The sequence below is a fragment of the Heliangelus exortis genome, chromosome 16 (genome assembly GCF_036169615.1).
Source record: "Heliangelus exortis chromosome 16, bHelExo1.hap1, whole genome shotgun sequence".
NCBI lineage: Eukaryota > Metazoa > Chordata > Aves > Apodiformes > Trochilidae > Heliangelus > Heliangelus exortis.
This window is the reverse complement of record NC_092437.1, coordinates 1505216-1529983: the sequence shown is the minus strand read 5'-3', so window position 1 is coordinate 1529983 and position 24768 is coordinate 1505216. Positions and strand designations below refer to the sequence as shown.

Sequence of the window (24768 nt, the reverse complement as noted above, 5' to 3'; positions counted from 1 at the left end):
ATCCCAGTCTGCTGAGCAGGAATTGGTGTCTGTGAGGTACCTTGGAGCACTGGGACGATGCAGACCACAACCTTCTCACAGCTTCTCACAGAAAGGTTCATATCCTTTCTGCTGAGCATCCAGTGCTGAGCAGCGCCTGACACAGCTCCTCTGGAAGAAAAGTAACAACAAATGCAGTGGAATAATGTATTCTAGTAGCAATCAAGCTGTCAAGTGTCAAAAATGCAACAAAACGGTTTTTCTTGCCTTTTTATTAAAAAGTAATGTCCTCGTTAACAGCACAGAGAGAAAAAAAAATGCTACAACACAAACCACCTGGGACAAAGAAAATCCTCTGCTCCAAGCACACTGTGTTCCCAGCTTCCTTTGGTTCTCTGCAGGAAGCCTACAAACCCCAAGGCCATGATGGGGAGGACCATATAATTAGGAGATGTTTTGTGTTCTGGTATCAAAGTATGTTACTGGTTAAAAACATGGTGAAGAATCACTGCCTGATTTTCCACTCAACTGTCCACTGTAGCTATCAAAGTGTGGAAAATTGTATAAAATTATGGTATTGCATTTTGGCACTGCATCTCCACCTTAGATGGAAAGAACACCCATCAACAGCAAGATGAAGCTTCAGAGCATGGACATTCACCACCTGGTAACTGGCTGCAGGTAGTCCCGAGGCAGGGCCAACAGCTCACCAGCATGGCTGCAGCTGAGCTGCTGGACTGCAGTAACCATCTCAAAACAAGGTTGTAAGAGAAGGAAATTTGTATGCCAAATTAACAGACTGATCTTAACACTGACTACTTGGTGTAAGAAAACTGACAGACCACTTGAATTCTGTGCATTGGCTGGAAGCTCTTGTGTGTCATATCTGCCACAGTACCTGGACCAAAGCTGCTGGTTTCTGTGAGCTGTGTGAGGTGAGGAGCCTCACCCTGCCAGGACACGACAGTTCAGCAATGGCACAGTCCTGGGTTGTTGAATAGTGGTCAGGAATGTGCTTCATGAGTTGGGCTGCTAGCGCTACCACTGCACTTTCCAGCTGGCTTATAAACCATTAAAAAAAAGAAATAAAAAATCCAAAGGAAATCAGTGCCCATTCCTCAAAGGTGGTTCTGGAGAGGGCCCAGTCAGGGTGCTGCTCTGTTCTGGCCCTGTTTCATTCCTCACCACTAACCCAAAGCTATACAGAGACTGTTCAGCAAGACCAGACCACACCACAAAGATGCAGCAGCCACCAGGAGCAAGGAAAAAGCTGAGGGACTGGACTGTCATTGCTGCAGCTGCTGGGATTGGACACAACAAACGGGTCCCTGCAGCATCCTAGCGCTCAGCAAACACAGTGTGTGCTGCCAGCACCGCACACTGGGCCAGGTGAGGAGGGGCAGCCAGCAAAAGTCAGCAGCAACATCACTGGGGGGACACTGGCCAAAGTGGAGAGGACATGTGTGTCCAGGGGCCCTGCTCCTGTGTCAGGGACTGGAGACTCTTCCGACAGCTCTAATTATGGAATGGCAAAGGAGAGGGGGAAGGGCCCAGCAGCTCAGCTCTAATAGTGTCGCTGGTAGGAACCCATCGGTTGCTGGGCTGAGGACCCTGATCGCCCCTGGGCCACGGTTTGGCTCACTAGGTGGGAGAGTGCAGGACCACTCTGGATGAGGGTGTCCAAGGCTTTCTGTACACTGGGGTTGTCAAAGTTGATACCAGCAGATACTGGCCTTGGAGCAGGTACATTGCCAGGTACAGGAAGGCGATTTTGGTGTTGACCATAGAGTGATTGAGCTGGTGGAGGAGCTCCAGGTCTTGGACCTGCATTTCTTGAGGGGCCTTGGAGAGCAGGAAGTTGTGTGCTTGGAGTCTGCAATCTCTGTGGAGCCTGGTTTAAATTTCCAGCACTCACTGGTGCTGAGCGGGCCTGACCGCCGGCCATGTTAGCAAAGTTCTGGTTGGGAGCATTGCCCGATGTGCCTGCAGAGGCTGCAGAACTACTGTTTACTGCAGCAGCCACGGCTGCCCCACTGTTGAAAAGACTGAGAATTTTTGCTTGAAGCTCCTGCTGAGGATTAGAAGAGGACACTGGAACAGAAGGTGCAGGGACAAGTGGCTGTGAACTCTGATGAGCCTGAGAGCTTGGAAGGCTGGACTGACTACCCAGAGATGATCCTGAAGGTGCCACCAAAGACTGTCTTGACATGGGTGCTGGGAAAGAAAGGAAAGAGGGTTAAAATGCCCCACAGGGGGCACCTGAAGAAAACCAGCAAAACAGCTACCACAGACACCAGCATCAATCAACACCCATTCTCTGAACAGGAGCCACACAGCTCTGGGGAACCCAAAGCCCTCAGCAGAACTGCTTCCCTCCCTGTGGCCACCGAACCAGGCCTATGGCTTCCCTGGCAGAGTGCAGTACAGAAGTTCTTGCACATTACAGATCCAAATTATCTTAGGGCCCCTGAGGACATGTCCATCTCAGTAAAATGAGGTGCTTTGTGAGGAGGTCATGACACAAGGAACCTCTGCAATCCCAGGACTGTTTATGGGTCCCCAGCCCAAAACCGTATGATTAACAGCACTGCTGGGTCAATAAACTTACCCTGCAGAGCCTCACTGCTGCCCCTCAGCAACCGCTCCTTCCGGTCTCTCAGGTAATTAATGACTTTATCAATCTCCTCAGCAGTCAGATAGCGATTGTCTGCCAGCAGGTTCAGCAGAGTCTGAATACCTGGAGGGTGCCCTCCTCTGACACCCTCCTCGGCGGGGGGCGGGCGCTCCCTCTCCTGCAGAATGGCCTCGTCTGCCATCTTGGCAGCCTGCCGGGCAATTTCCTCCCGCTCTTTCTCCCGTGACTCTGTTTTGTAGCGCTCGTAATTCCTTGCCACCAGCACCATGGCATCAGCTTGAGGCATGTTGCGGTGCTCTGCTCAAGGAAAAGAAATGCTTTAAGTGACATTAGGAGCAGGCACACCAGCACATCTCAGACACCACTGCAGACAGACACCACTCCGGGACTGCAAGCGTAGGCTTGGAAAGCTCCCTGGGACGCAGTAACAGCCCCATTTCCCAAGCCAGCAGAAGGCTTAAGGCTGTCACCCAGCAAGGCTTTTCCTCCACAGCTGAAGGCTCTGAATCGACTGTGTATCAGCCCACGAAATGTGTTTTCCTCTCACCCCATTAAAAGGGAAAGCAGCTCCCTCTATCTCTCACAGAAATCCTCTGTGCTCCAAGATGCCGTTCCACTGCTAAAGCCTCAGGAAGATCCAAGCCCTCTGATGGCTGCTGAATGAAGCCATCACACATGAAAATGTTCCACTGAACACAGATTTAAGCAGGGAGATCAAAAGAACCTTCACCTTCCAAAAAGAGCCCAAAGAGCTGGGCACTTTTCACACCTGCAAACATGAAAGACCACCACCCTCTTTCTTGTGAGAGGAAACTAATTTTAACATTGCATTTTGCACAAGTTGTGGAAGAGATCCCTGAAATCAATGCAAAGGTAAAGGTGGCCATGTGCAGCTCAAGTGAGCATGCTTCACCCCTACTTCACCCCAGAGCTGTGGGTGAGCTAATGACTGTTGCTCCCATCAGATCTGATTCACCAAGGGACCCATTAGAGAGCAGAGGCTCTGGCAGGAGGACGGGTATTAAACCAAAAGAGTGAGGAGTTAAAACTCAGGCCAGTGGAAAGCCCCATGAAACTGTGCATGAGCTGCATTTCTGCAGGAAACGAGGGAACCCTCCTCTTACATCTGCATCTGATGCTAAAAGAAACCAGGACTAACCAGCCTGTAACATACATAAAACAGTGACTGGGCCTGCTGAGACCTCAGTACCTTGTGGGGTGCCAAACATGATGTTAACAGTGCAAGAACGGTGAACTTGATGCTGCTGGGTGATGACAATAGCAAAAGGAGACCCTCCTCTGCTCACATCATCCAGAGCTTGCGTCAGTGACATCTCGGTGTTGAGGAAGATCAGGTCCACTACCATGCCCAGGTCCCGCACCTTCCGCCCCACTGACTCCGCATACTCCCTACCACAAAACAGAGCCAGCAGAGTAGAACAAGTCAGTCACATAAACAGAAACCTGGGCACATCACCATCACCTCACATTTGCTGTTCTGATGGCTTCCCCAACTTTTTCATGCTTAACAGGACAGTAGTAATCTCATTGCAATAATATGAAAGCCCTTCTTTTGATCTGAATTGGACATTTCAGTTTAATGGACTGCATGAGCACCCTGAGAAGTTCCATTTGCCTTTGGAAAGAGGTTCACTTTATGGCCTTTGAATGCAAACATTGTACCTGTGACTAACCCCCCCTGCGTCTGGCTTTTGAAGGACTTGTAAGTTTTACCAACTGTGTATCTAAGGCACCCAGGAGTAATCTCCCAACAGGTCTACAGTAGGTGACACCAACACTTCAATATCTAGGAATTATTAACATGCTCCACCTCTTAAGGCTTATAGTGACTACGGACCGAAACAATCCTCAGGATGTTCAGCAGCTCCTCTTGCACAAAAAAATCCTCCCTGTATAAAGTAAAATAACTTCTGTCCTATTAGAGTGCCTTCACAGACTTTTAGTCACAAAGAGAAGAAGACTCTAGATTATTCCAGTAGGTAACCAACTCCATTAAAAGCAAGTAACACAAATTTGTTTCTAGTGTCACTGATTTCCTTCTTCTGATTCCCTGACCTTTCTTCCACCACCAGATCAGGAAGCACCAGCCTGCTTCACAGATAAAGCATCAATAAATAAAAGTAACTCCTAATCTTCTTGTAAAGGGACTAAGTTCAATTCCATTTTCTTCTACCATGCGATAATAAAATTCGTCATAACTATTTTCTTACTTGGTCTGTTTATTCACCACTATCACAGAACAGTCCACAGGTCTCTCTGCATCAAAACGTCTCTTGATTTCCTCATAGTACTGACGGTACAGCTCCTCCCGGCGCCGCTCCTCACGCTTCAGGCGGTCTGAAAGCGGAGACAGAACAAATACGGAACCCTTTGGACCTGCTTAGGGCATCACAGAATACAACAAACTGCAGGCAACTCCTGTACCTTCCCAGAAGCAGAACATGATCCCTCCTACTAAAACATTACGATACTTACCATCTGAATTCCCTAGTGCTCTGTCAAAATGTTCTTTGTAGCGGTCATAGTAAGAGTCGTCCTTCCGCCGGTAGTAGTCGTCCAGGCGAAGGTAACGGTCGTACGCTTCATCTCGTCTGAAACATGTACAGAAGGAGTGAGAGTTTCCATGCTCCTGCACAACCTCAGGCAGAAACTTTTAGCCAGTGTATCACATGGACCCACCCACTCCCCGGGCAACACAAATTCACTGACAACTGTCCCCAGCCAGAGCAATTTCCTGATCTGAACCGCCTGACACCACTCAAACCAGCGCAAGTGTTGAGGCAGAATGCCAGAAAACTGTGTTGGCAAATAAAATACCGTGGAGGTCACCTGTACAAAGGGTCCCGAGGGTCTCTCATATCTCGTGGATCCCTCACATCTCGTGGATTTCTCATATCCCGTGGATCCCTGTACCGATCATACAGGGGTTCCCGTGGGTCACGGAGATCTCTGACATCACGAGGGTCTCGCAGGTCTCTTGGATCCCTGATATCCCGTGGGTCTCGCAGGTCCCTGTGGTCTCTGGCATCACGTATGTCTCTAGGTCGAATGTCTCTGGAATCTCGCCCGTTTCTCCCATCCCTGCCATCCCGAGGGTCTCTCCGGGGGCTCCCTCGAAGAGGGGAGCGGTCACGCCTGGCATCTCGGCCATCTCCATAGGCATATGGCTCTCTGAGGACAACACCAGGGACATCCAATTAGACTGCTCATGACACAGGTACCACCACCCCTAGATCTCTTACCTGAGGTGTCAAAGCAACCCTTCTCTTAGCAGCCGAATCCTCCCTCCTATCCCACAACAGCAAGAATTACCCCAAAAAAGTATTTGTTGAAGCAGCTTAAGAAGCTTCTTATTTCTAATGTACATCCTAGCCAAACAAGGCCCTGGAAGTTCCTTAACAGAGCATCACTGGAAGGGTAAAGCCCCCATGGAAGAAGTGAAAATTATCATTTTGAGGCCTCCGGCCTCCAACATCAGCCACAGATAATCCATCAAACATGGTTTTGCAAATTCTTTGAGAGAATTCAAGGTGCTGTAGCCTAATGCCCACAAATATGCAATAGCCAGGAGCACTCAAGGGATCCATTAAATCCACCAGTCAATGACAGCAGAATACCTGAAATAATCTGTTATTGGTATATGATTAAAAAAAGGAGCTTGTGACCAAAGAGACTGTAGGTTCCATGTTGTGGCTGGATTTGTGCTGTTAGCAGAGAGCAATGACCGCCGTGTCCTCAAGGGGAAAGGATGGTCCCCGTAGAAAGCCAGTCTGTTGTTTATGAAGACCCATGTCAACAGGGTACTACACCCAACCTGCATGGCATCCTTGGCAGCAACAGGCTTCTGTCACTTCTGAATGATCCATCTCATTCAGACTTTGTACTGCACTGGCTTTGGAGGCAAGGAAGAATAACATTCCAGTCTTCATCTTTTCTCAGAACAGTAGGTTATTTTGCAGATCACATTTTATTTTCCAGAAAACATAATTTCACTGTACCCTAAGCCAAGCATAAAAAAAAGTCTTGCAACCACTGAGCTTTATGTGTTTGGAATGCTCCTTCCCCAAGATACAACCACTGAAAAAAAAGGTTTTTGAATCTTTTTATTTCCAAAACTTGACAGACGTTTAGAGTCCTCTACCAGTCTAATCTAGTTTATGAGAGAAGCAAAACATGAGCCTCCAGTCACCAGGAGAGGACAGTGGGAGTGGCAAGTTGGATGCACCCAAGCTCAGGGACAGGTAGAAGGGACAGTAATAAGACAGAGGTGCTGGGTCTGCCCTGGACTCTGGTGGCCAGACACCTGTCATGCTGAGGGTGCACAGGGGTGCTGGCATTCCCTGCTTTTATGTCAGATACAAAACAGATCTTGGGACAAACTATAGAGCTGCCACCAAGAGCACATACAGCCTCCTCCTTTGAGATGTTGAATTTGCACACAAACTCCCTCAGCCTCTGGGGTGTACCAATCCACTTTCTGTGATCTGTGTTGAAACCACATCCCATCAGCTACACCTCACTGCCCCCATCCCCCCAACCTTCAACAGACGATTGCAGAGGCTCAGGGGACACTTCTGAGCTGCTCTAGAGGACATCAAGTAGCTGATCTTTCTGTAGCTGTACAACTATAGAGCAAACACCCAGATGCAGTGTGTTTGGCATATGACATTTATTCCAGCTAGAGCAGGGGTGTGCAGAACAGGCAACAGGAGTAGGGCCATGGCATGGGTCCCCTCTGCCCTGCTCTGCCAAGAGGTGACAGCACCAAGGCCTGGCAGCCTCTGCTCCAGTGCCTGTCACCATGGTCCAACAGCTGCAGCAGTGGCACCACTGCCTGCATCTGCCAGGGGCTCTGGGCTGCCAAGACCCCACACCTTGTCACAAGCATTCACATGCCTGCAGCCTGGTCCGGAGCCCACTGCACACTGTCAGTCGCCCACAGCTGTGCCCAGGACTACCTGGTGCCCACAGTGCTGTCTGGGACCTGGTGCTGTGGACACAGGAGGACCACAGTGTCTGCAGTGCCTGTCCCAGTGGCACCAAAGCTTTTGGCAGCTGTTGGTCCATAGCCCCATGCCCATGGCTCACACACCTCAGAGCTCCTCAGGGGCCTGCGACACAGGCATCTGCTCTTGCATATGTGCAGGATGACTCAGGTCTCAATGCCCAATAGTGCCTGCTGTGTGGTCACAGCACAGGCACCTGCCTCTTACCCATAGTGCTGCCTGCAGCCTTTGGCACCACACACCTGCATTGCCACTGCAGCCCCAGACATGGCATCAGATTGTGGCTCATGTCCCTGCGGTGTTCTGGGGTCCTCATGGCAGCACTGGGCAGAGCTGGCACTGCCCAGGCCCACCACATCTGCAACAGGAACCCCAGCTATATGCCCAAAGCACCTCCTAGAGACAATACACTGGGCTCTGCAGGGGCACTTGCCCCTTGCAGGGTATGTCCAGCACATACCGAAGACCAAGATGATGTCAAGAATTGTGGCTACTCATTCTCAGGGTTTTTGGTGGTAGATGTCTTGCTAGTTGCCTTTCTTCCTCATTTTTTGTAATTTAACAGGTAAAGTTAGTAGAGCGCACCAGACACGAGAGCTTGATTACCTTTGAGTCCAACAAGCAACACTCCGTCCCATGGTGAGCTTTCCAGCACAGGCACAGAAGATGTATGCCTGGCGCTGAGCTGTAACCACAGCAGGTCTGTGTACTCCCTAGTGATGCCATGGGAAGGAAACCAAAGTCAAAGTCCTGTGACAGGACAGTCCATGTCTTCTCCACTGGCCGGTGACTTCATGCAGAGAGGAGATGCAGAGGGGTGGGAAGGCAGGAGTAGCTGTCAGGTACACAGCACTGACCACACCGACAGGACTGGTTCCAAGTATGACAACACAAGCACACTTGCAGATGGGGAAGGTTTGCTTATTCTCTTCCAGTGTTACTTCAGCACTGGAAGCTTTTGATCTTGGAAGAGGTAAGATCCCAAAGTCCTCTGCAGCACGGCACTGGGAATGCTACAGCCCCTTGGTGTTCCCTAGACGTGCCTCAGCTGCTCCGACACAGGAGGCAGGAGGACACACCAAGTGCTTTCTTCCACACAAGCCTCCTACAGCCCGTGCTGCCAGTGTAGCACCTGGCTGCGGTGACAGCGGCAGACACGAGGTGTCCCTCGCGCCTCCTGAGGTGTCAGCGCCAGAAGGGCTCTTGGAGAAGGAGCGGCCATGTCCCGACTGACTCCCTGGAGTATCTCCGTGTGACTGGGGAGGTGGCAGTAGGGAAGAGACACAGACATTTAGCACAGGCTGCCAGGCTCACGCCCTAACGCCTGACCTTCCGAGTACAACTCACTGCTTCCAGGTACTTTACCTTCGTGCCGGACTGGACCTTGATGAAGCCTTATTCATATTTCTTCTTTCCACTGCTTTATTAATATCTGTAAAGAATAATCAACCCATCTGTTCAATGCTATGGAACAAAAAAAAAAGATCATCAGCACAATTCAAATGAAAGCAACTTAACAACATCCAGATGGTGCAAGAAAACCCATTCAGCAGAGAGACATTGTCACTTTGACAATTTTTTATTAAGTTTAGATAATACAACATTATGAAATTTTCATGGATTTCTCTGACTATAAAATGGGGTGGACAGCTCAGAGGAAGTCTTAACCCTTTACAGTCAGGCCTACATACAGACTCTTCATTCCATAAGAGAATCTCTTTCTTCTGCAGTCTATGAGCGAGCAGAAAGCGACTCATGGACTCTAGGAGAAAAAGCAGAGTCTGAAAACCTCTGAGGAAGGAAGTTGATGGCCAGCACAGTCCTGTCCAATGGAGCATGCAGCCACCCTGGCTGGAAACAGTCCCAGGCCTCTCAAGTGGCACACGCAGCTGCCTCCCAAGGGACTGCTACAGAAGCAGGGTGTACAGCCTCCATCACGGAAGAGACAGAATCCAAGGAGCCTGGAGCTCAAGCTTCTACCAAAATCAACACGGTGCATTCAAAACACCACAGTTAACATGAGGCAGACTGATGCAACAGATCAGCAATTTGAAAACTGGTTGGCTTCTGAGCATTTTCATGAAAAACACCATGAAGTGAAATACAAAGAAGTAAGAGAGCAAAAGAAACAGAGTCTTATCCTCCACCAGAAAAAGTGCAGCTGCTCATAAGGGACAGGAACCCACATCATTCTGCTGTAAGGGGGCAGAGCCTTCCACCACAGTTTACTTAAGAGGAAACAACTGACTGAGGAGGGCAAGAGCAAACAAATTACTTCAAAATTGTTACACTGAGAGTCTTTTAAGAAAAAAAACAGAACAATCTATCTGGTCCTATCTGCTCCCTGAGAATCTATTGACAATTAAAATTCTTATTAGTTACTTAAATTAACTATTTTCAAAGCTCTTGCAAGAGGACAAACATGCCACAGTGTCTTTAGGCAGACTCAGACTTAGCATCTTCTGTAACTTCCCAAACTATCCTTCATTGCTTTCATGATTAAAATTAGAATTCAGGGATTAGTTCTATTTTATTTTGCTCCTGTTACACAAGCAGCAGTGTGTTCTGTTTTAGCAGGGAGAGAGACAAGTGCAGCGGGAACAATGCGGGCTCTCCAGTCACAAACTAAACCTAATGGACAAATTTGTCTACTGTCACAAACCAGATCTGATGGACATTTATTTCCAGCATAGTTTTACTCATTATAGATCCAAAAAAAATCTATGCACTTCTGGAAGTATTAGTATAATGCAACACAGGAATTACACTCTCCCAAAGCTTTTTTTATTATCTTATGGCGTTATTAACAATTATAACTAATACTCAGACAACCTAACTGAAGCAACTGCTCTCCTTGCATTTATTTTATAGCTTAGATTTTTTTCCCCTTAAAGTCAAGTGTTACCTTTAAGCAAGACGCTATCTGCTTTCTTTGGTTTAAGATTATTTTTATTTTGTTTTAAGATGCCATTGCAGAAACCTGTTATGATTTTTACACTTAATACCATATATTTCCTTAAAAAAAAAAATTAAATCTGAACAAAGATCTTTTACTAGAAAAAAAACACCTTTGACAGGGATTCTTCTCTTGTGCAGAATTAAGAGGTTTTGTAACATTTTATTCAATGCCAACAGCATTTACAGGTTAAGTATCTGAACACTGGCAAAACTTCAAGAAAAAAAAGAACTCTTCTGTCCTGTAGGCTTTTGAGATGTCAGGCCCACTGAAATCATACAGCACAGCCTTCTGAATAAACACAAGTGACAAGAGTTTCTTCAGTCAGTCATGTTCCTATCTTAAGTGCATCAGTGGCCCTGAACTAGAGCTTATCTTTTAGCAAAACATACAATAATTCTGATTTAAAACTCTTCAGAACACAGAAGCCACCAAAGCTCTGGTAAGTCCAGCAGTAAATTACTTGGCTATTAAAGAATACTGTTTCTTTCCATTTAAGGACTCGTCATACCTATGCCTGCTAGATTAAACCCCATCACATCACTCCTTCAGCTCAGGGCTTCTGCTAGGGCTTGTTCTTCAACTCTTAAAGCCTTCTTAAGGTTTTTCTGATGCTTCTCCACTTTAGCATTACCTGTTCTGAGCCAGGCATACCAGAATGGAACACAAAACCCTACAGGTATCAAAACCTCCCTACCTACACACTGGAGTTTGTACAGCTAAGGATGGATGGCAAAAGCACCTTGCTGGGTGCAGATCTTCCCCGGTAGCTTTAGTGGAAGCTCAGCTCTGCCTGCACCCCGCTGAGGAAGCAGTCCAGGTCATCAGTAACTCAAACTTCATTTTTCATCCTCTTTTTAAAACACGATTATGCATCATCTTTCAAAGTCACTTACAAAAGCCCTGTATGGCCAGGAATCCATTTTTCCTGACCATCATTCAAAGTACTGAGCAATTCCACCTCTGTTACACTGAGATCCACGTGAAACACATTTGACCCCATGCTGGTTTTAACTGTCCTAGTTTCTTAATCAAATCAAGCATCTTACAGAAGTCTTCTACATCAACAGCGCTACCTCCAGACACTGAAACTTGCAGTATCATGAGTCAGTTTGGCAGGATTTATTCTGACTGATATTAGTTAATTCCCTTCACATAGTCTCGTCAAAGAGTCCCTTTGCCATGAGGGGCTCACCCCCCCCTTTTCCTGCCTGTTGGCACATCCCTACTGCTTAGCTAGGTCCCTGGAAACTCCCTCGTTTTCCAGGGCTTGTGGAGAAACAATGTAAATAGTGTAGACAAGTATTCTCCAAGTTTTATGAATGTTAAATTCAACTTTTTGGAGAGGCCTAGTTTTGATAACTGCTGGTTTACATCTTTCTTTTATTTTTTGCTACTGAAATAAAATTTATATCAAAAATACCTTCTGTCTCTTTAAACACAGACAGCAAAAGCATTTACTGAAGACTAGGTGACCCTTTCCACATAGAAATTCTTATAATTTCCAGACAATTACACCTCAACTTTTAAAACAGCCACAGTTGTTCTGTTTAAGCTCCTAGACTTGGATGACAGCGCCCATAATTTTTTCTTTTATCCTTCTGGCCCCCTTGTCTATTTGCATTCATTTCCATCTTCAGTCTCTTATCTGCTACTGCGTGCACACCTTCCCACAAGCTGCTATTTATTGGTCCTTTCATTCTGCTCTAGGCCAGACTGCTTTTCTTCAAATTAATTTAGGCTTACTTCTAAATTAGTATTTTTGCTTGCATTTAACAGATTGCTGTTAGATTTCAAAGCATTCATTTCTGCCTAAGTTTGCTTCCACCATATTTATCAGAATTACTTTTGTCTTCATGAGAATAGCCTTTTTAAAGCACCTGGTATGTACAGCACTTCTTACAGATTGCTTTCACTTGTGCAAGAACACCCAAACAAGTTAGGGTTAGTTATCCAGGAAGCTGCTAAGTGCTGTGACTGAATCACCTGAACCTATCAAGATGAAGGCCTGTCTTGGTTTACAAATGTTTGTAAAACTACATGCCAGGAAGTTTCAGTGAGCACTTTTCAGGGCTTTTACGTTCAACAGTTTCTCACAAGGGGTCACAGCATTTTAAAGACGAGCACGTAGCTAGGTTAGGAGTAAGACCTCAGTGGCAAGAGCAGACACTGCAGATGAACCACACAGCACACTCAGCGGGTGACTCAGAAGGTAAATACATTCCCAGCAAAAGTGATTTCAGCCTAACACCAGTCAAGTTTCCCAGGGATCCTCCCTTTTCACAGAAAAGCACTCTCTCTATCAGGACGCGTGCTGGGGGCAGTAGGAGAGCACGGAGCAGTTTTCCTTACCTAATCTATACCCTTTATACAGACGCCCATTCTCACCGTCCAGAGCGGCCTGGACATCTTCTAGACGGTCATACTGCACGAACCCATAGCCATGGTACATGCTGAGGGCTGGAAAATTAACAGCAGGGCAAGACCGTTACAACCAGGGACACAGCTACCCCACGCCCAGGCATCGCGCAACCCACCAGGGGAACAGGCAAAGGGGTCTACCCGGGAACCACCCTGACAGTGTCCTGGGAAAAACAGATCTGCTGGGATCAAAATGCAGAGCTGAGAGGCTCCGGAGCATTTTGAAGATCAATTTCCTTCTGACAAGGCAGTGACCAAAATGCAGCCCAGGAAGTGACCAAAATTTGATGATGAGATGATGAAGTCACATGAAGGGTTCCTGTGACATCACACGGCAACCCCAAACACAGCTGATGTACACATATTATGTTTCAGCTGTAGGAGCAAACCCTGAGCCAGAAAAAATTATCATTAAAAGGTCACTTTTTAGGAACATTAGTCACTCCTCTCATCATCATCAAATAGCATTTGACAAGCATTAAAGTTACACTTCTCACTGAATTCCCAGCCACAAAAAGGCATAAGATAATATACTAACCCCTGATTTTGCCATATTTTGAAAATATCTCTTCCATTTCTTCACGAGTCATGTGGTCTGTGGGCAAATTGCCGACAAAAAGTCTTCTCTCTAAATCCTGAGGATGGGTGCTGTTAGTGAAGTCGCTCTCTTTGATGCTATTGCTCTTGCGTCCTCGAGCCATTTTGCTTTCGTTCCAAATCCAACTCTTCGCAAAAAAGAAAAATGGCCATGCATATAATTTCAATCCATGACATTAAATTTAAACTGGAACAAGATTAAACTTAACAGCTTTGCAGACCAGAAGCCAACCATGTCTGCTTGACACAAGCTTCATTCCAGGGACACATTAACAGAGGGGACAGCGAGGTCTGGCACAAATGTGCAGCGTGGCGCTTGGGTGGAGCTGCTTGGTGACACCAAGAGGCAGCAAACCTCATTAGCTTGCAGGTCAGTTTTAATTGTTCAACTCCAAACCGAGATACAAATAAAACTCATTTGCTACTAAAACATTTTAACTTTAAGCTTTTTAATACATCCATTGCTGTCATATCTATTTCTTCAGTCCACTGCTAAGAAGTATTGAAGTTTATGCAATATTTTAATAAGTGGAAACACTCATCACAATATCGCATAACGGGGCTCAAAGATTTCAGTGCAGGCTTTGAGGGAGACATCAGAAGCACTGTTCACTGTTCAATCACGCCTGGATCACTTCACTGGATGTGAGATCTCAGCTTCCCCACAGTCAAAGACACCGTTTCTTACCCACTCCCCTCGCCAGCATGTCCACTCCCACAGAAGGCGGGTCCACAGCACCCCCTGTCACCACCTCACCCTCTGGTAAACCACCCCACTGCAAAGCTGGAGCAGGCAGCAACTGCACAAACATCCCCAAAGAATTACAGCAAAAAAGCCCAACAAACAAAAAACCACAATAGAACAAATCCTACTGAGCCAACACGCTCCCAAGCCCTCCCCAGGATTCACCTCTGGGTTCACAAGTCACCATTACATAGAGTTTAAAAAGAAAATGAAAACCACTGAAACTTTCAAGATGAACTTAACAGTTTGAAAGCTATTTAATGAAGTCGTCATATGTCCTAAACATTCATCCACAGGAATGCAGGACAGGATTTTTAGTTTATAGCATGCAGGAAGCCTGATGTCATTGAGTATACCAACAGAAACTTCCACTGTTAACCACCAGACATCCACAATCAACACACTCCCTGACAGCAACCTGCAGTTCTTGCAACTTAAAAGTAGTCTCTAAACATAATGAGTCAAATGTCAAAAAAATATGAAATGGTTTTACACAAATACATTTACAACACTCAACTGGCACAAAATATACATCTATTGAGATTGAGATGTGAAATTGTAGGTGTTTTCTTGTTGTTTTTTTTAATTGGTTTTGTTTTTATTGTTTAGTTTTCTCAGATCAATCCATTTGATAGTCACATCACTTTTCTCCTCTGCCAAGAAAGCCTTGCAGGGATGGGAGGCAGAGAATGTACTTATAAAAATGAACTGAACTGCCAAAACAGGAAGGAGGAACAAAACCCCAACACCAGAACCAACTGGATTTTTATTCTACTATTGTGGCTCAAGTCCACATCAGCTGAGGGCAAAGAAGTCTTCAAACTTCTCCTACAACGATTAAGTGGCTATAAAACATGTAAAGAGACACTTGCTGCTGGGAGCAGGGGGATGTCCCAGTGGGATCCAGATGCCACAGCCCTCTCCAACCAGGATCAGGGACTCAGGACCCTGGCAAGCACTGCCCAGGCTGTCACACACCAAACACCACTGCTGCAGGGACACTGCACTTGAAGCACAAAGAGTGGGCAGCTGGAGAGAGGGTCCAAGAGCTTCCCATAGGAAGAGAAACAGGGAGCTGTTTTCCCTTGCAGGTCACTTCCAAAGCAAAGCAATAAATCAGACAGTTGGCTGGGCTGAACTTTCATACAAGAGCATTTACTGCCTCTTACTACTTCCCACTTGGTAGATTACATCGTTAAGGGCCAGTCAGCACTGATAAGACCACAGTAAGTGAACACTGTCTCAGTTTTAGGCATGCTGTACCAGATGAATGGCTAATTTCCACATTTAGCCTTTTTCTAGGAATGCAGGAGGGGCCAACCACAGACCTGGGCGGCTTAAAGGTGCCAACCCCCCCCAGAAAACAAGTGTTGTGCTGAGCAGGTTCCTACAGCAGGACAGCCAACACCAGCTCCTGCGACAGTAAATCCTCTGGAAGTTTAGTTACAGCCGCGTTCCTCTAAAAATCTTGTGTCTAAACCCAAACGTATTTATGAATAGCGTTCAGAAAGTGAGGACAGCTACAGTGGGACATGGAAACCGACTGGACACCAGTGAAGCACTCACATAAGCCTGCAAGAACCGGGCAAGGCAGTCACAGTAGAGCCGGGCACCGCGGAGGGGACGGTGCCGTAGAGCTGTCACCTCCACACCCAGCCCCCTCCCCCTCACCCGCAGACACCCGGCCCGGAGGGGCGTCCTCGGGCATCCCGCACCCCGGTCCCTGTGCCCAGGGCAGCGGCCTCAGAGCTGCGAGCGCGGGGAACGCCTTCACCTCCCTCCGGCGGCCCCCGCTGCTGCGAGGAGAGCCGGGCTCCTCACACCGCCCCGGGCCCGCCGCGCCCAGCACCGCGCAGCTTCTTCAAGCAGCGGTGAGGACACCCGCAGGCCTGAGGCGCGGATGCCGGCCCTGGCCCTGGCCCGAGGAGCTCCCGAGGCCGCGCTCCCCCCGCACACCTCGGTCTGTTCCGCTGCACATCGCCTCGGGAAAAGGTGCCTTTCAGCGGCACGAACCCGCGCACCGACGGGCCGCGCGGAGCATCGTGCCGCCCGGGGAGCTCCGGCGGGCCCCGGCCTCCCCACTGCCGCCTCCCGGGCAGAGGCGCGGCCCGCCCGGCCAGGCCCAGACTGGCGCGGAGCCCAGGAAGGATCCAGCCCCCGCGAGGCTCTCTGTGACGCGCTCGAGACGCGATCGCCCCCCCGTGCCGTCCCCCGGTCCCGGCCCCGCCGCAGACTCACCGGGCCCGCCGCGCCCCGGGCCGCCGCCGACAGGACAAAGGCGCCAACCGCCGCGCCGTCCGGCGTGTCGCAAAGCGGGGAGAGGGGGCAGGCCGGCACGGCGACGTCGCGCGCTTTACGGCACAACGCGTGACGTTGCACCCCCCACTATACCTGCAGAGACAACGAGTCGGCGCGTGGGACTGCACACCCTGCCTGGCTCCCAGCGTGCACCGCGAGCCACCGCCACAAGGCAGGCTGGGAGTTGTAGTCCCGAGGGACGGGGATGAGCGGGTAGTGGAGCCGCCACTGGGTGGCGCCAGCAGACCCCGCGCAGAGCCCGTGGGCGGGTTCAGGCTCGGGACCGGGCTGAGCGGGGCCGGTGACCGGTACTGAGAGCGGGATCAGAGCGGGGCCGGCCTGGACTGTGCCTCTACCGTTGCCATCGCACCCAGCCCAGGGCAGGGGCTGGACCCACCGGGCCGGGGAGCACCACGCCCCGCTGTTCCGCGCCGCTCGGGGCTGTCTGGGGTCGGGGGCAGTCGCAGTCCTGGACTGTGAGCAGCTGTGGGGACTTCCCAGGCCGGTCCCCCGGGAGCCGGGCTCAGAAATCCCCCTCGGGTCCCTGCACGCCGGGCTCCCCCGGGACCCCGCTCGCTCTCGAGAGAGTCGGTTTCGAGAAGTGATCCGGGCCCGGGGAATCCAGCATCGCGCGGCGGGGGGCACCCGGTAGCTCCGGAGCGGTGTGACCGGCTCGCAGGAGGATGCCAAAGAGCCCCCGTCCTTGCCCGGCTTGCACATCACGTTGGAAAAGGAACCTCGGGGGAAGTCTGCGGAGCAGGCAGGGGAAGCTGGAACTTCCCTGGGGGACCGCTCTTGGACTCCTCCGAGGGAACCGAGACAGGCAGAGCCGTGTCTCGGGGGCTATTGCCCCTTCCCGTTACTGGGCTGACGCACTTGCGGGAAATCCGGGGCTGCGGACTGTGCCGAGGGGCTCTCCGGAGCCGCGACTGTGAGTTACCGCTGGGAAAAATGAAGTGAAACCTCCAACTTCTGCCTCAGGAATGAGCTGGAGGGGCCAGCACCAGAGGGTTCCTCGCCATGGCCTACGGATGGCTTCTGCCGCCACCTCCTTCGTCCTGGAGAGGTGCGGGGCAGGGGTTGGCTGCCTAATTCCAGCGGCACTGAGCCACCGCGCAGAGACCCCCGCCCACTCTGCCGGGTCCCCGAGGGTCTTGAGTGGGTACCCCTGCAAAGGCGGACGATGCCTCGCCGGGACGGGCCAACCTGGGCCCGGGCTGGCACCGCGAGGTTGAAGGGAGCGGCCCCCATCCCCCCCACGCTCTCGCCCCTCGGCCGGGCGCTGGAGGGGAAGCCCCGGGTCGGCCCAACGCCCCTTCCTGGGCGGGAACGGGCCGAGGCGTTATAGAGCGGGTGGAGGCGGCAGGAGCGGGGACACATGAAGCGGATCGGGCTAGTAGGGCTGCTGGGCGCGGTGCTGCTAGGGGTGAGTGGGGATGAGGGGGGCAGGCAGCGTGGCAACGGGCAGCTCGCTACCGCCCTCGGGGCAGGGCCCGGCCCGCAGCCGCAAGGGGCACGGTCCGGCCGCTTTGGCCTGGCCCCTCGGAGCTGCTCATGGTCCCGGGACGACGGCGCGAGCGGCCTCCCCGCGACCCCCCAGGAGCCCGGGGGGTCGTGGGGTGGAGGAGAGGGAAGGGAGGGCAGGCGGGTTCCTAATGCCGGGCCACTCAGCCGACATCGCTTTCGCTTTCGCCTGAGGGAGCCTAGCCCAGCGTCGGGTCCCCACGGGCAGCGCTGAGCCCCGCGTCTCCCCGCCCGAGCACCGGGACGAGTGCCCCCTCACAGCCGCTCTGCTCGATGTCGTGGCAGCAGGGCCCCCACCCCCACCCCAGACCCTGCCGGAGTCCCCGGCGCGCTCCCCGGCACGTCCGGGATCTGGGATGAGCGACACGGAGCCCGCTCCGTGTCAGGGTGCGGTGCCGTGGGTTCCATCTGACTCCCTGCCTCCTCTCGAGGCCATCCCCATTCCCACAGCTCCTGGCCAGGAGGAGCAAGGAGGGCTCTGGCTGACGCCACGGATGATGTACTTGCCCGGGGCTTTCCTGCCCCTCGGGGCCGTCGCATCATCTTTGGGAAAGGGCTGGCATTGCGCTGTGCACGGGAAGCTGGATTAACACTGCTGCCCTGACTGGGGCCGCAGCACTGTGGGCAGGAGCGCGGAGCAGTGCGAGATGAGCATCTGTCAGGAAATGTGGGGCTGCCCCACCGCAACCACTGCCACCCCACTTCAGAGTGCTCTCGTGTCATCAAGCAGCACAGGCGGCTCTGCTGTGGTCTGTGGTTAGCGCAGAGATGGGAAGAGTGGTGGGAGGGAGTCCTCACCTTGGGATGTGGGTTGGCTTGTGAGACAGTGCCAAGCGCTGGGAAGAGACATCAATGTGCAGGTCTTGTTTCTTCCAGTGCTGGGAGCCTGGTGACGCCATAAACTGCTTTAATAAGCAGTATGAACATGAGGGCAGGTGCTGCAACTGGTGCCAGCCAGGTATGGAGACCCCTGCCTCTTCCTGGGGCCCCAGGCAGCAAACTCAGCTCAGTGTGACCAAGTCCCACCCATTGCCAGCAGTGCCAACAACTTCCCCTTACTATGTCACCTCAGTGCTAGAGCAATTAGGGCCTTGTGGGTGCCCTGGGACACCCTTTGCCCCTTGCCAAATCTGCCACAGATCTCCTGTGGCTGTCTGTACTCCTGCAGCCACAGGACCTCATGACACCGGCAGCTTGTGGGGCAAGTGCTGCCACTGGCACTACCAGACAGCAATGGTATTTGCCAGCTCCTGCTGTCACTGCCAGATCATTTCCCAGTCCTTAGAGTACTGCAGGCAGCAAATATCCACCCCCCTCTCCTGCCCCAGCACCCCACAGCCCTGCCCACCCAGCTCTGTGCAGAATTTGCAGCCATCAGGCGAGCTGGCTAAGCAGCTGCAACAGTCCTAGCATCCACAGTTGCCCTGTCCTGCTGGCAGAGCTGCTGCCTGGAGAGAGAGAAAGGCCCTTCACCCCCTCCTCACCAGCCATTATTACAGGGGAAAAGCTGGTCTCTGAATGCAATGGCACACAGGATTCCATCTGTGCCCGCTGTGAGAGCGGACACTATCAGCAGAGCTGGACCAAGGAGAAGCACTGTGCCCCCCATGACATCTGTGAAGAGAGTAAGTGCTCCCTGTGCCCAGCGGCCCAGCCTGCAGAGGCTGCTGACCCCAGGTTCAGCTGCCCAGTGCCTCACCTGGCCCATGCAACCTTTGCCCAGATGCTGGCTTCATCATAAAGACACAAGGAAACGCAACACACAACACGGTGTGCCAGTGCCGGGATGGTATGCACTGCTCTGACACCAGCTGCCAGACCTGTGTGGAGAACCAGCCCTGCCAGCTTGGCTTTGGCTTTGTGGCAGGTGAGTCCAGTCAACTCCTTCCTCCAGCAGGACCAATGCCCTGGCAGTGCTGAGCTCTGTCCTCCAGGGAAAGGGGGCCCCAGCAGGGCTTTCAGGAGAGCTGGGCCTGGCAGCACTGCTGTGGGGAGGGCTGCTGGCCTGACCCCCACAGTCCCACACCTCCTGCAGCCCCAGCTCACCTTCCTGTAACCTCTGCTCCTCTCCAGCCAAGGCCGTGGCCCAGATGTCATCCCCCTGCGAGCCCTGTGCAGAAGGCACCTTCTCCAATGTCTCCTCGAAAACTGAGCCATGCCATCCCTGGACAAGGTATTGTCTGAGTGCTTCACTCATCCCCAGCTGTGCGCAGCCCACAAGCACATCTTCTGCTGCCAGCCTCATTAGGGACTTTAGGAACTGGGCCACTGTGATGGTCTCTGAGGGATACAGCATCAGGCTGCTGTAGGGCAGGAGTGAGATGAGCAGAGCTATGAGGGTGGTGAGGTCCTGGGCTGAGCTCAAGGCAGATGTCCAGGCCCTTGTGACTGTCCCTCTGCATGTGCACAGAATGCTGGCCCCTCCATATGCACTGGGGAGCAAGGGACTGCAGGGACCCCCATTGTGCTGCCTGGCCTCTCCCTCCTGGCAGCATCCTTGGCCCTGCACCAGGGCCCTGCAACTTTCCGTGGGGAGTCTGGTTTCGAGGATACCAGGGGCTCGCAGGTCATCCTTGTCTTTAAAAAGCTGCTTGAGAGTTAATTGCACTCCCTGGTAGAAACGTGAGTCTTCTTTCCAGGCTGAATTAGTCTCGCTTCAGCTGCCAGCCATTGGATTTCACTTTGCTTTTATCTGCGTCCAGAAATTACCTCCCTACGGAGCCACTTGTATGTAGCCTGTCATTGAGTCATCTCCAAGCTGTTCAGCAGTAGCAGCAGTGCCTGAGCCCGGGGTCTCCCTGACTGGGCAGGTCTCAAATATCTGCTCCCTCATGTGCTTTGTCCCCAAACTTGTCTCTATCTTCAGCAGTTTCAGTGGCTCCAGACCAGGACCCTGAGGTGGGGCCCTGCTATTTACGTGCATCCCCATCACACAGCACAGCCCTGGCCATTCACCCCTCCAGACCCCACCCGGCTTAGCTCTGGGTGCTCTCACATAGCTCTGGTGCTGTCCAGCCCTGGCCCTTCCCCCCTGGGGGCTTTCTGTCTGCTCAGGCTGCTGCTGTGGTTACACCATCTTGTTCTTCCTTGCAGCTGTGAGGAAAAGGGGCTGGTGGTGAAGGCAAAAGGGACAAACACTTCAGATGTGATCTGTGGTAAGTGCCTGGTGCTGATCTCCTGGTGCTCTCACTCCCATGGCACTCTGAGGAGCTGGCTGGACCCATGGGTGTTTTTCGGGGTGGCGGTCTGATCCATCTGCTGGCATGACATCTTCTTGCTCTGCCCAGTCCCTTGATGGGTCCCTGCAGGAAGGGGCCTGGAGCTCGGGGTGCATGGTGCCAGGTGTGCCCTGCTAGCCCCATCTCCCTTGCAGAGTCGGTCGGTCGCTCCTCTCTCTCGGTGCTGATCCCCATCTCGGCTGCAGTTGTCACCTGCGTCGTGGGCATCTGCATCTACTGCCTGGTCCATGCTGGTAAGGGGCTGGGACACAGGAGGCAACGCCTGGGCCAGAGAGGGAAAGCAAGGAACTCTTCTGGGGACACCACCAGAGTATGGTGCCCCCATGGCTCCTCCACCCCATGGCCCTGGCAGCTACCCTGCCATGGCCTCCCACCTGGCAGCCACAGCAGGTGTGACCTCCAGTGCAGAGCACCAGCCCTAGCTCTGACCCCTGAGAGCTCACAGTAGGGCAGGATCACACCCTTGACTGTTGCCTTCTCTGTCTGCATCCAGATCCCAAGCGGCGGGTGGAGAATGAGGTGAGTCTGCCCAGAGCCCTGGGATGGGATCCCTTCTGGGCTGGGGTTCCTCCTGGACATAGCTGCGCTAATGCCAGCAGCAGAGAGAAACATCGCAGGGTGGAAACAGGACAGGACAAGGGCTGAGGAAACTCTGGGGTGCTGCTGGTAGATGCTGGCACAGGAGGGACCCGCACGGGGTGAGGTCCTATCCGCACGGGAGGGAGCAGGAGCCTGCGGAAGGACACGGGGGATGCAACTAGCTGCCTGCCCCACTGCAGATAGAGGCTGGGATCCAGCAGCCCCAGGAGGTGGAAGATTTCCCTGTGCAGCAGACCCTGCTGGGGGGACAACCCGTGGCCCAGGAAGACGGCAAGGAGAGCCGCATGGCGGAGCAGGAGCGGCTGTAAGGGCGCAGGGCCCTGCCTCCAGCCAGGGCTCATACCGGACACAACATCAGCCCTGCCCCCGCTCCAGCCGGGGAGGAGAGCCGGCGAACGGCCGAGCTGCAGCAGACCGCGGCACGATCCCGCCCCGAGGGCACTGCGGCAGCGCCCGCTCCGAGGGGCAACAGGATGTCCCGGCTCCACCATCCGTCCGCGGCAGATCCCGACCCCGGGGGTCCGGTGCGGGGGGTGCGGTGGAGCCGCTGCGGGGCCGCTCCGGGGGGCGGGAGCGTCGGAGAGCGGCGCGCGGTCGGCAGGTGGCGCTGCGGAGCCGGGCTCGAGGGCTCCCGGCGGCACGTGCGCGGGCGGGGGCACGCGCTGCTGGCCACGTGCTGCGCGGGACCGGTCCCCTCGCCGCGACCCCGGACACGGGGCAGCTGAGCTCTGCTGCTCACCGCCCCTCGCACGCATCTGTCATTAAATGCCGTTATTCTCCCACTGTGCATGAGCGGCCCCGCCTGCAGGTCCCTCATTGCTGTCTGACAGCCCCGGGAACCACGCTCCTGGTGCTGCCGGGACATGCTCCCATGCGAGGAGGAGCGGGCAGAGACATCATGGACTGTGCTTGATGCCTGTTGTGGCCCCAGACCCTTCTTACGCCGCCGCCCCCCCATCATACCGGCCACGCTCCCCCGCAGCCATCAGCCTCCGAGGGTCCCAGGCGCAGCAGTAGCCCCCGCCCTAGAGGAAAGGTTATGTATCCTGGAGCCAGGAGCATCTGGAACATGGAGTAATTTACTGTAAAGGCAGTGACACTCTGTTAAAGGCTTCTCTTCAAACCTAATGTTCGATTTAATAAGGGAAATTAAAGCACGGTAGCAACTCTCCCTCTCAGGGTTCGCAGCTGCCAGCCCAATGGTCCCAGCCCTGGGCAGTGTCCCCTAAGCACCAGCCCAGAGAACACCCTGCCTGGCACCAGATGTCACCCGGATTCCTGCCGGCCCTGCCAGCGGCGAGGGCTGGTATCACCTGGGCCACAATCATGGAGCCTTTGGCCCCAAACAGCCCCAGAGGGCAGTGGCCCCTGGGCAGAGCGGGCTGGCTCCCTGCCTCCTGGTGCTGACCACTCCCTGCTGGCACACGGCATGTTAAACGCCTGCTCCCACATGTCAGACATGTGCCACCTCATTAGCGCATCTGTCCCCCAAAGTGAGGAGGGAGAGTGCCTGAGACCTAATTGAATGTAACTAATTATTCACTCTGCAAATTCTCAGTTTAAATGGCATTGTGAGGGACAGAATTACTCATTCTGAAAAGGGGAGAGAAAGAAGGAGAGAAAACAAATAGAGGCGGATGCTAGAGCTGCAGCTCCCTCTCTCCCCAGAATACCAATTACAGGATGAAGTGATTGTATAAATCTTTACCGAGTGAACGAACTGTACTAGTCACTTACTCCTGTCTTCTTATTATGAGGAAGCCATGAAAATTCATCCCACTCTCCAGCCCAGTTAAGGGCTCCCAGCTGTTTTCTCAGATGCTGTCCACAGCCAGAGGGCCCATCCCAGTGCCTTTCCTGATGGAGGTCCTGCAGGGACAAGGCTGGGTACCAGCCAGGGATGCCTGCAACTTTCCTCTCCTGTTTGGCAGGTCTGACCCTGGCAGGCCGCAGGCCCCTGACCCCTCTTCTGCAGGCTCCCACAGAACTCAGACTCCCCTCCCCCCCCCCCAGGTGCTCGCCAAGTGGGGAGAGGACTGCATTTCCCATGATGGAGTCATCCGCTTTTCTCATCTCCATCTCAGCTCCACAGGCTGGAGAAACACAGTAATGAGCAATAATCCTCCACTGCTTTTCTCTGGTACATCCTTTAATCCCACATCTTCACAATGTTTCCTCTAAACACACTCATTTCCATCCTCAGCAGCAATGTGGGTTGGGAGAGGAGCAGGGAAAGTCAAGATGCTTGTCCCCACTCCCTTCCTGGCAGCAGGGACCACCTGCACCCTGGGGTCCTGCTGCTTGAGCTGGTCAGGGAACCCAGACAGGCCCACTGATTGTGTGGTCCATCACTGGGGGGGAAAAGGAGACCTGCAGCAAGTCAGGGAGAAAAGGAAAACCTCCAGGCTGTCCTGCATTGTACAGGACGGGGATTTGATTGTTGCCAGCAGCAGGTTTCCATGCACTGGAGATGTGTGTGGGTAGGTATGAGGGAGAGGTAACATCGTCATTATCATCATAACAAATGCAGCAGTTCAGCTCCAGTCTGTGCTCACTGGCTTTCTTCTGTTCTATAAATAATTGCAGGGACACAATAGTCTTTTAAACCTGCCAAAGAGTTTGTCTACCTCCAGCAACCATGTTGCCAGAGTGCTGCCACCTTACCTGCTTGTAGGAAGATTGGGAAGGGGGGGTGGGAAATATTTACCATTAAGGATATTTGTCACCTGCAAATTACTTGTGCCTAC

General features: G+C 52.5%; 2 protein-coding genes across 6 annotated transcripts; one reads left to right on the top strand and one right to left on the bottom strand.

The window, feature by feature from the left end:
• Positions 1–235: 235 nt before the first annotated feature.
• Positions 236–16681, bottom strand: NCOA5 (nuclear receptor coactivator 5). 5 transcript variants are annotated; one of them, XM_071759475.1, is made up of 10 exons: positions 16599–16672; positions 13557–13743; positions 12950–13057; positions 9007–9073; positions 5465–5806; positions 5111–5226; positions 4846–4972; positions 3825–4024; positions 2588–2911; positions 236–2193 (listed from the first exon to the last, which is right to left on the bottom strand). In XM_071759475.1, exons 2-10 carry the CDS (start codon positions 13717–13719, stop codon positions 1544–1546), a joined length of 2097 nt encoding a protein of 698 aa, XP_071615576.1. In that variant the 5' UTR covers positions 13720–13743; positions 16599–16672; the 3' UTR covers positions 236–1543. The 5 variants fall into 5 exon arrangements, with proteins under 5 accessions (XP_071615576.1, XP_071615577.1, XP_071615578.1 ...); XM_071759476.1 differs by having other exon boundaries at positions 12986–13057; XM_071759477.1 differs by lacking the exon at positions 16599–16672 and having other exon boundaries at positions 9007–9105.
• Positions 16682–17938: 1257 nt separating this feature from the next.
• CD40 (CD40 molecule) lies at positions 17939–22474 on the top strand. Its single transcript, XM_071759481.1, has 9 exons — positions 17939–18084; positions 19059–19140; positions 19682–19807; positions 19906–20049; positions 20256–20355; positions 21276–21337; positions 21556–21654; positions 21915–21940; positions 22201–22474. The coding sequence occupies exons 1-9, from the start codon at positions 18037–18039 to the stop codon at positions 22327–22329; spliced, it is 816 nt and encodes a 271-aa protein (XP_071615582.1). The 5' UTR covers positions 17939–18036; the 3' UTR covers positions 22330–22474.
• Positions 22475–24768: the final 2294 nt, after the last annotated feature.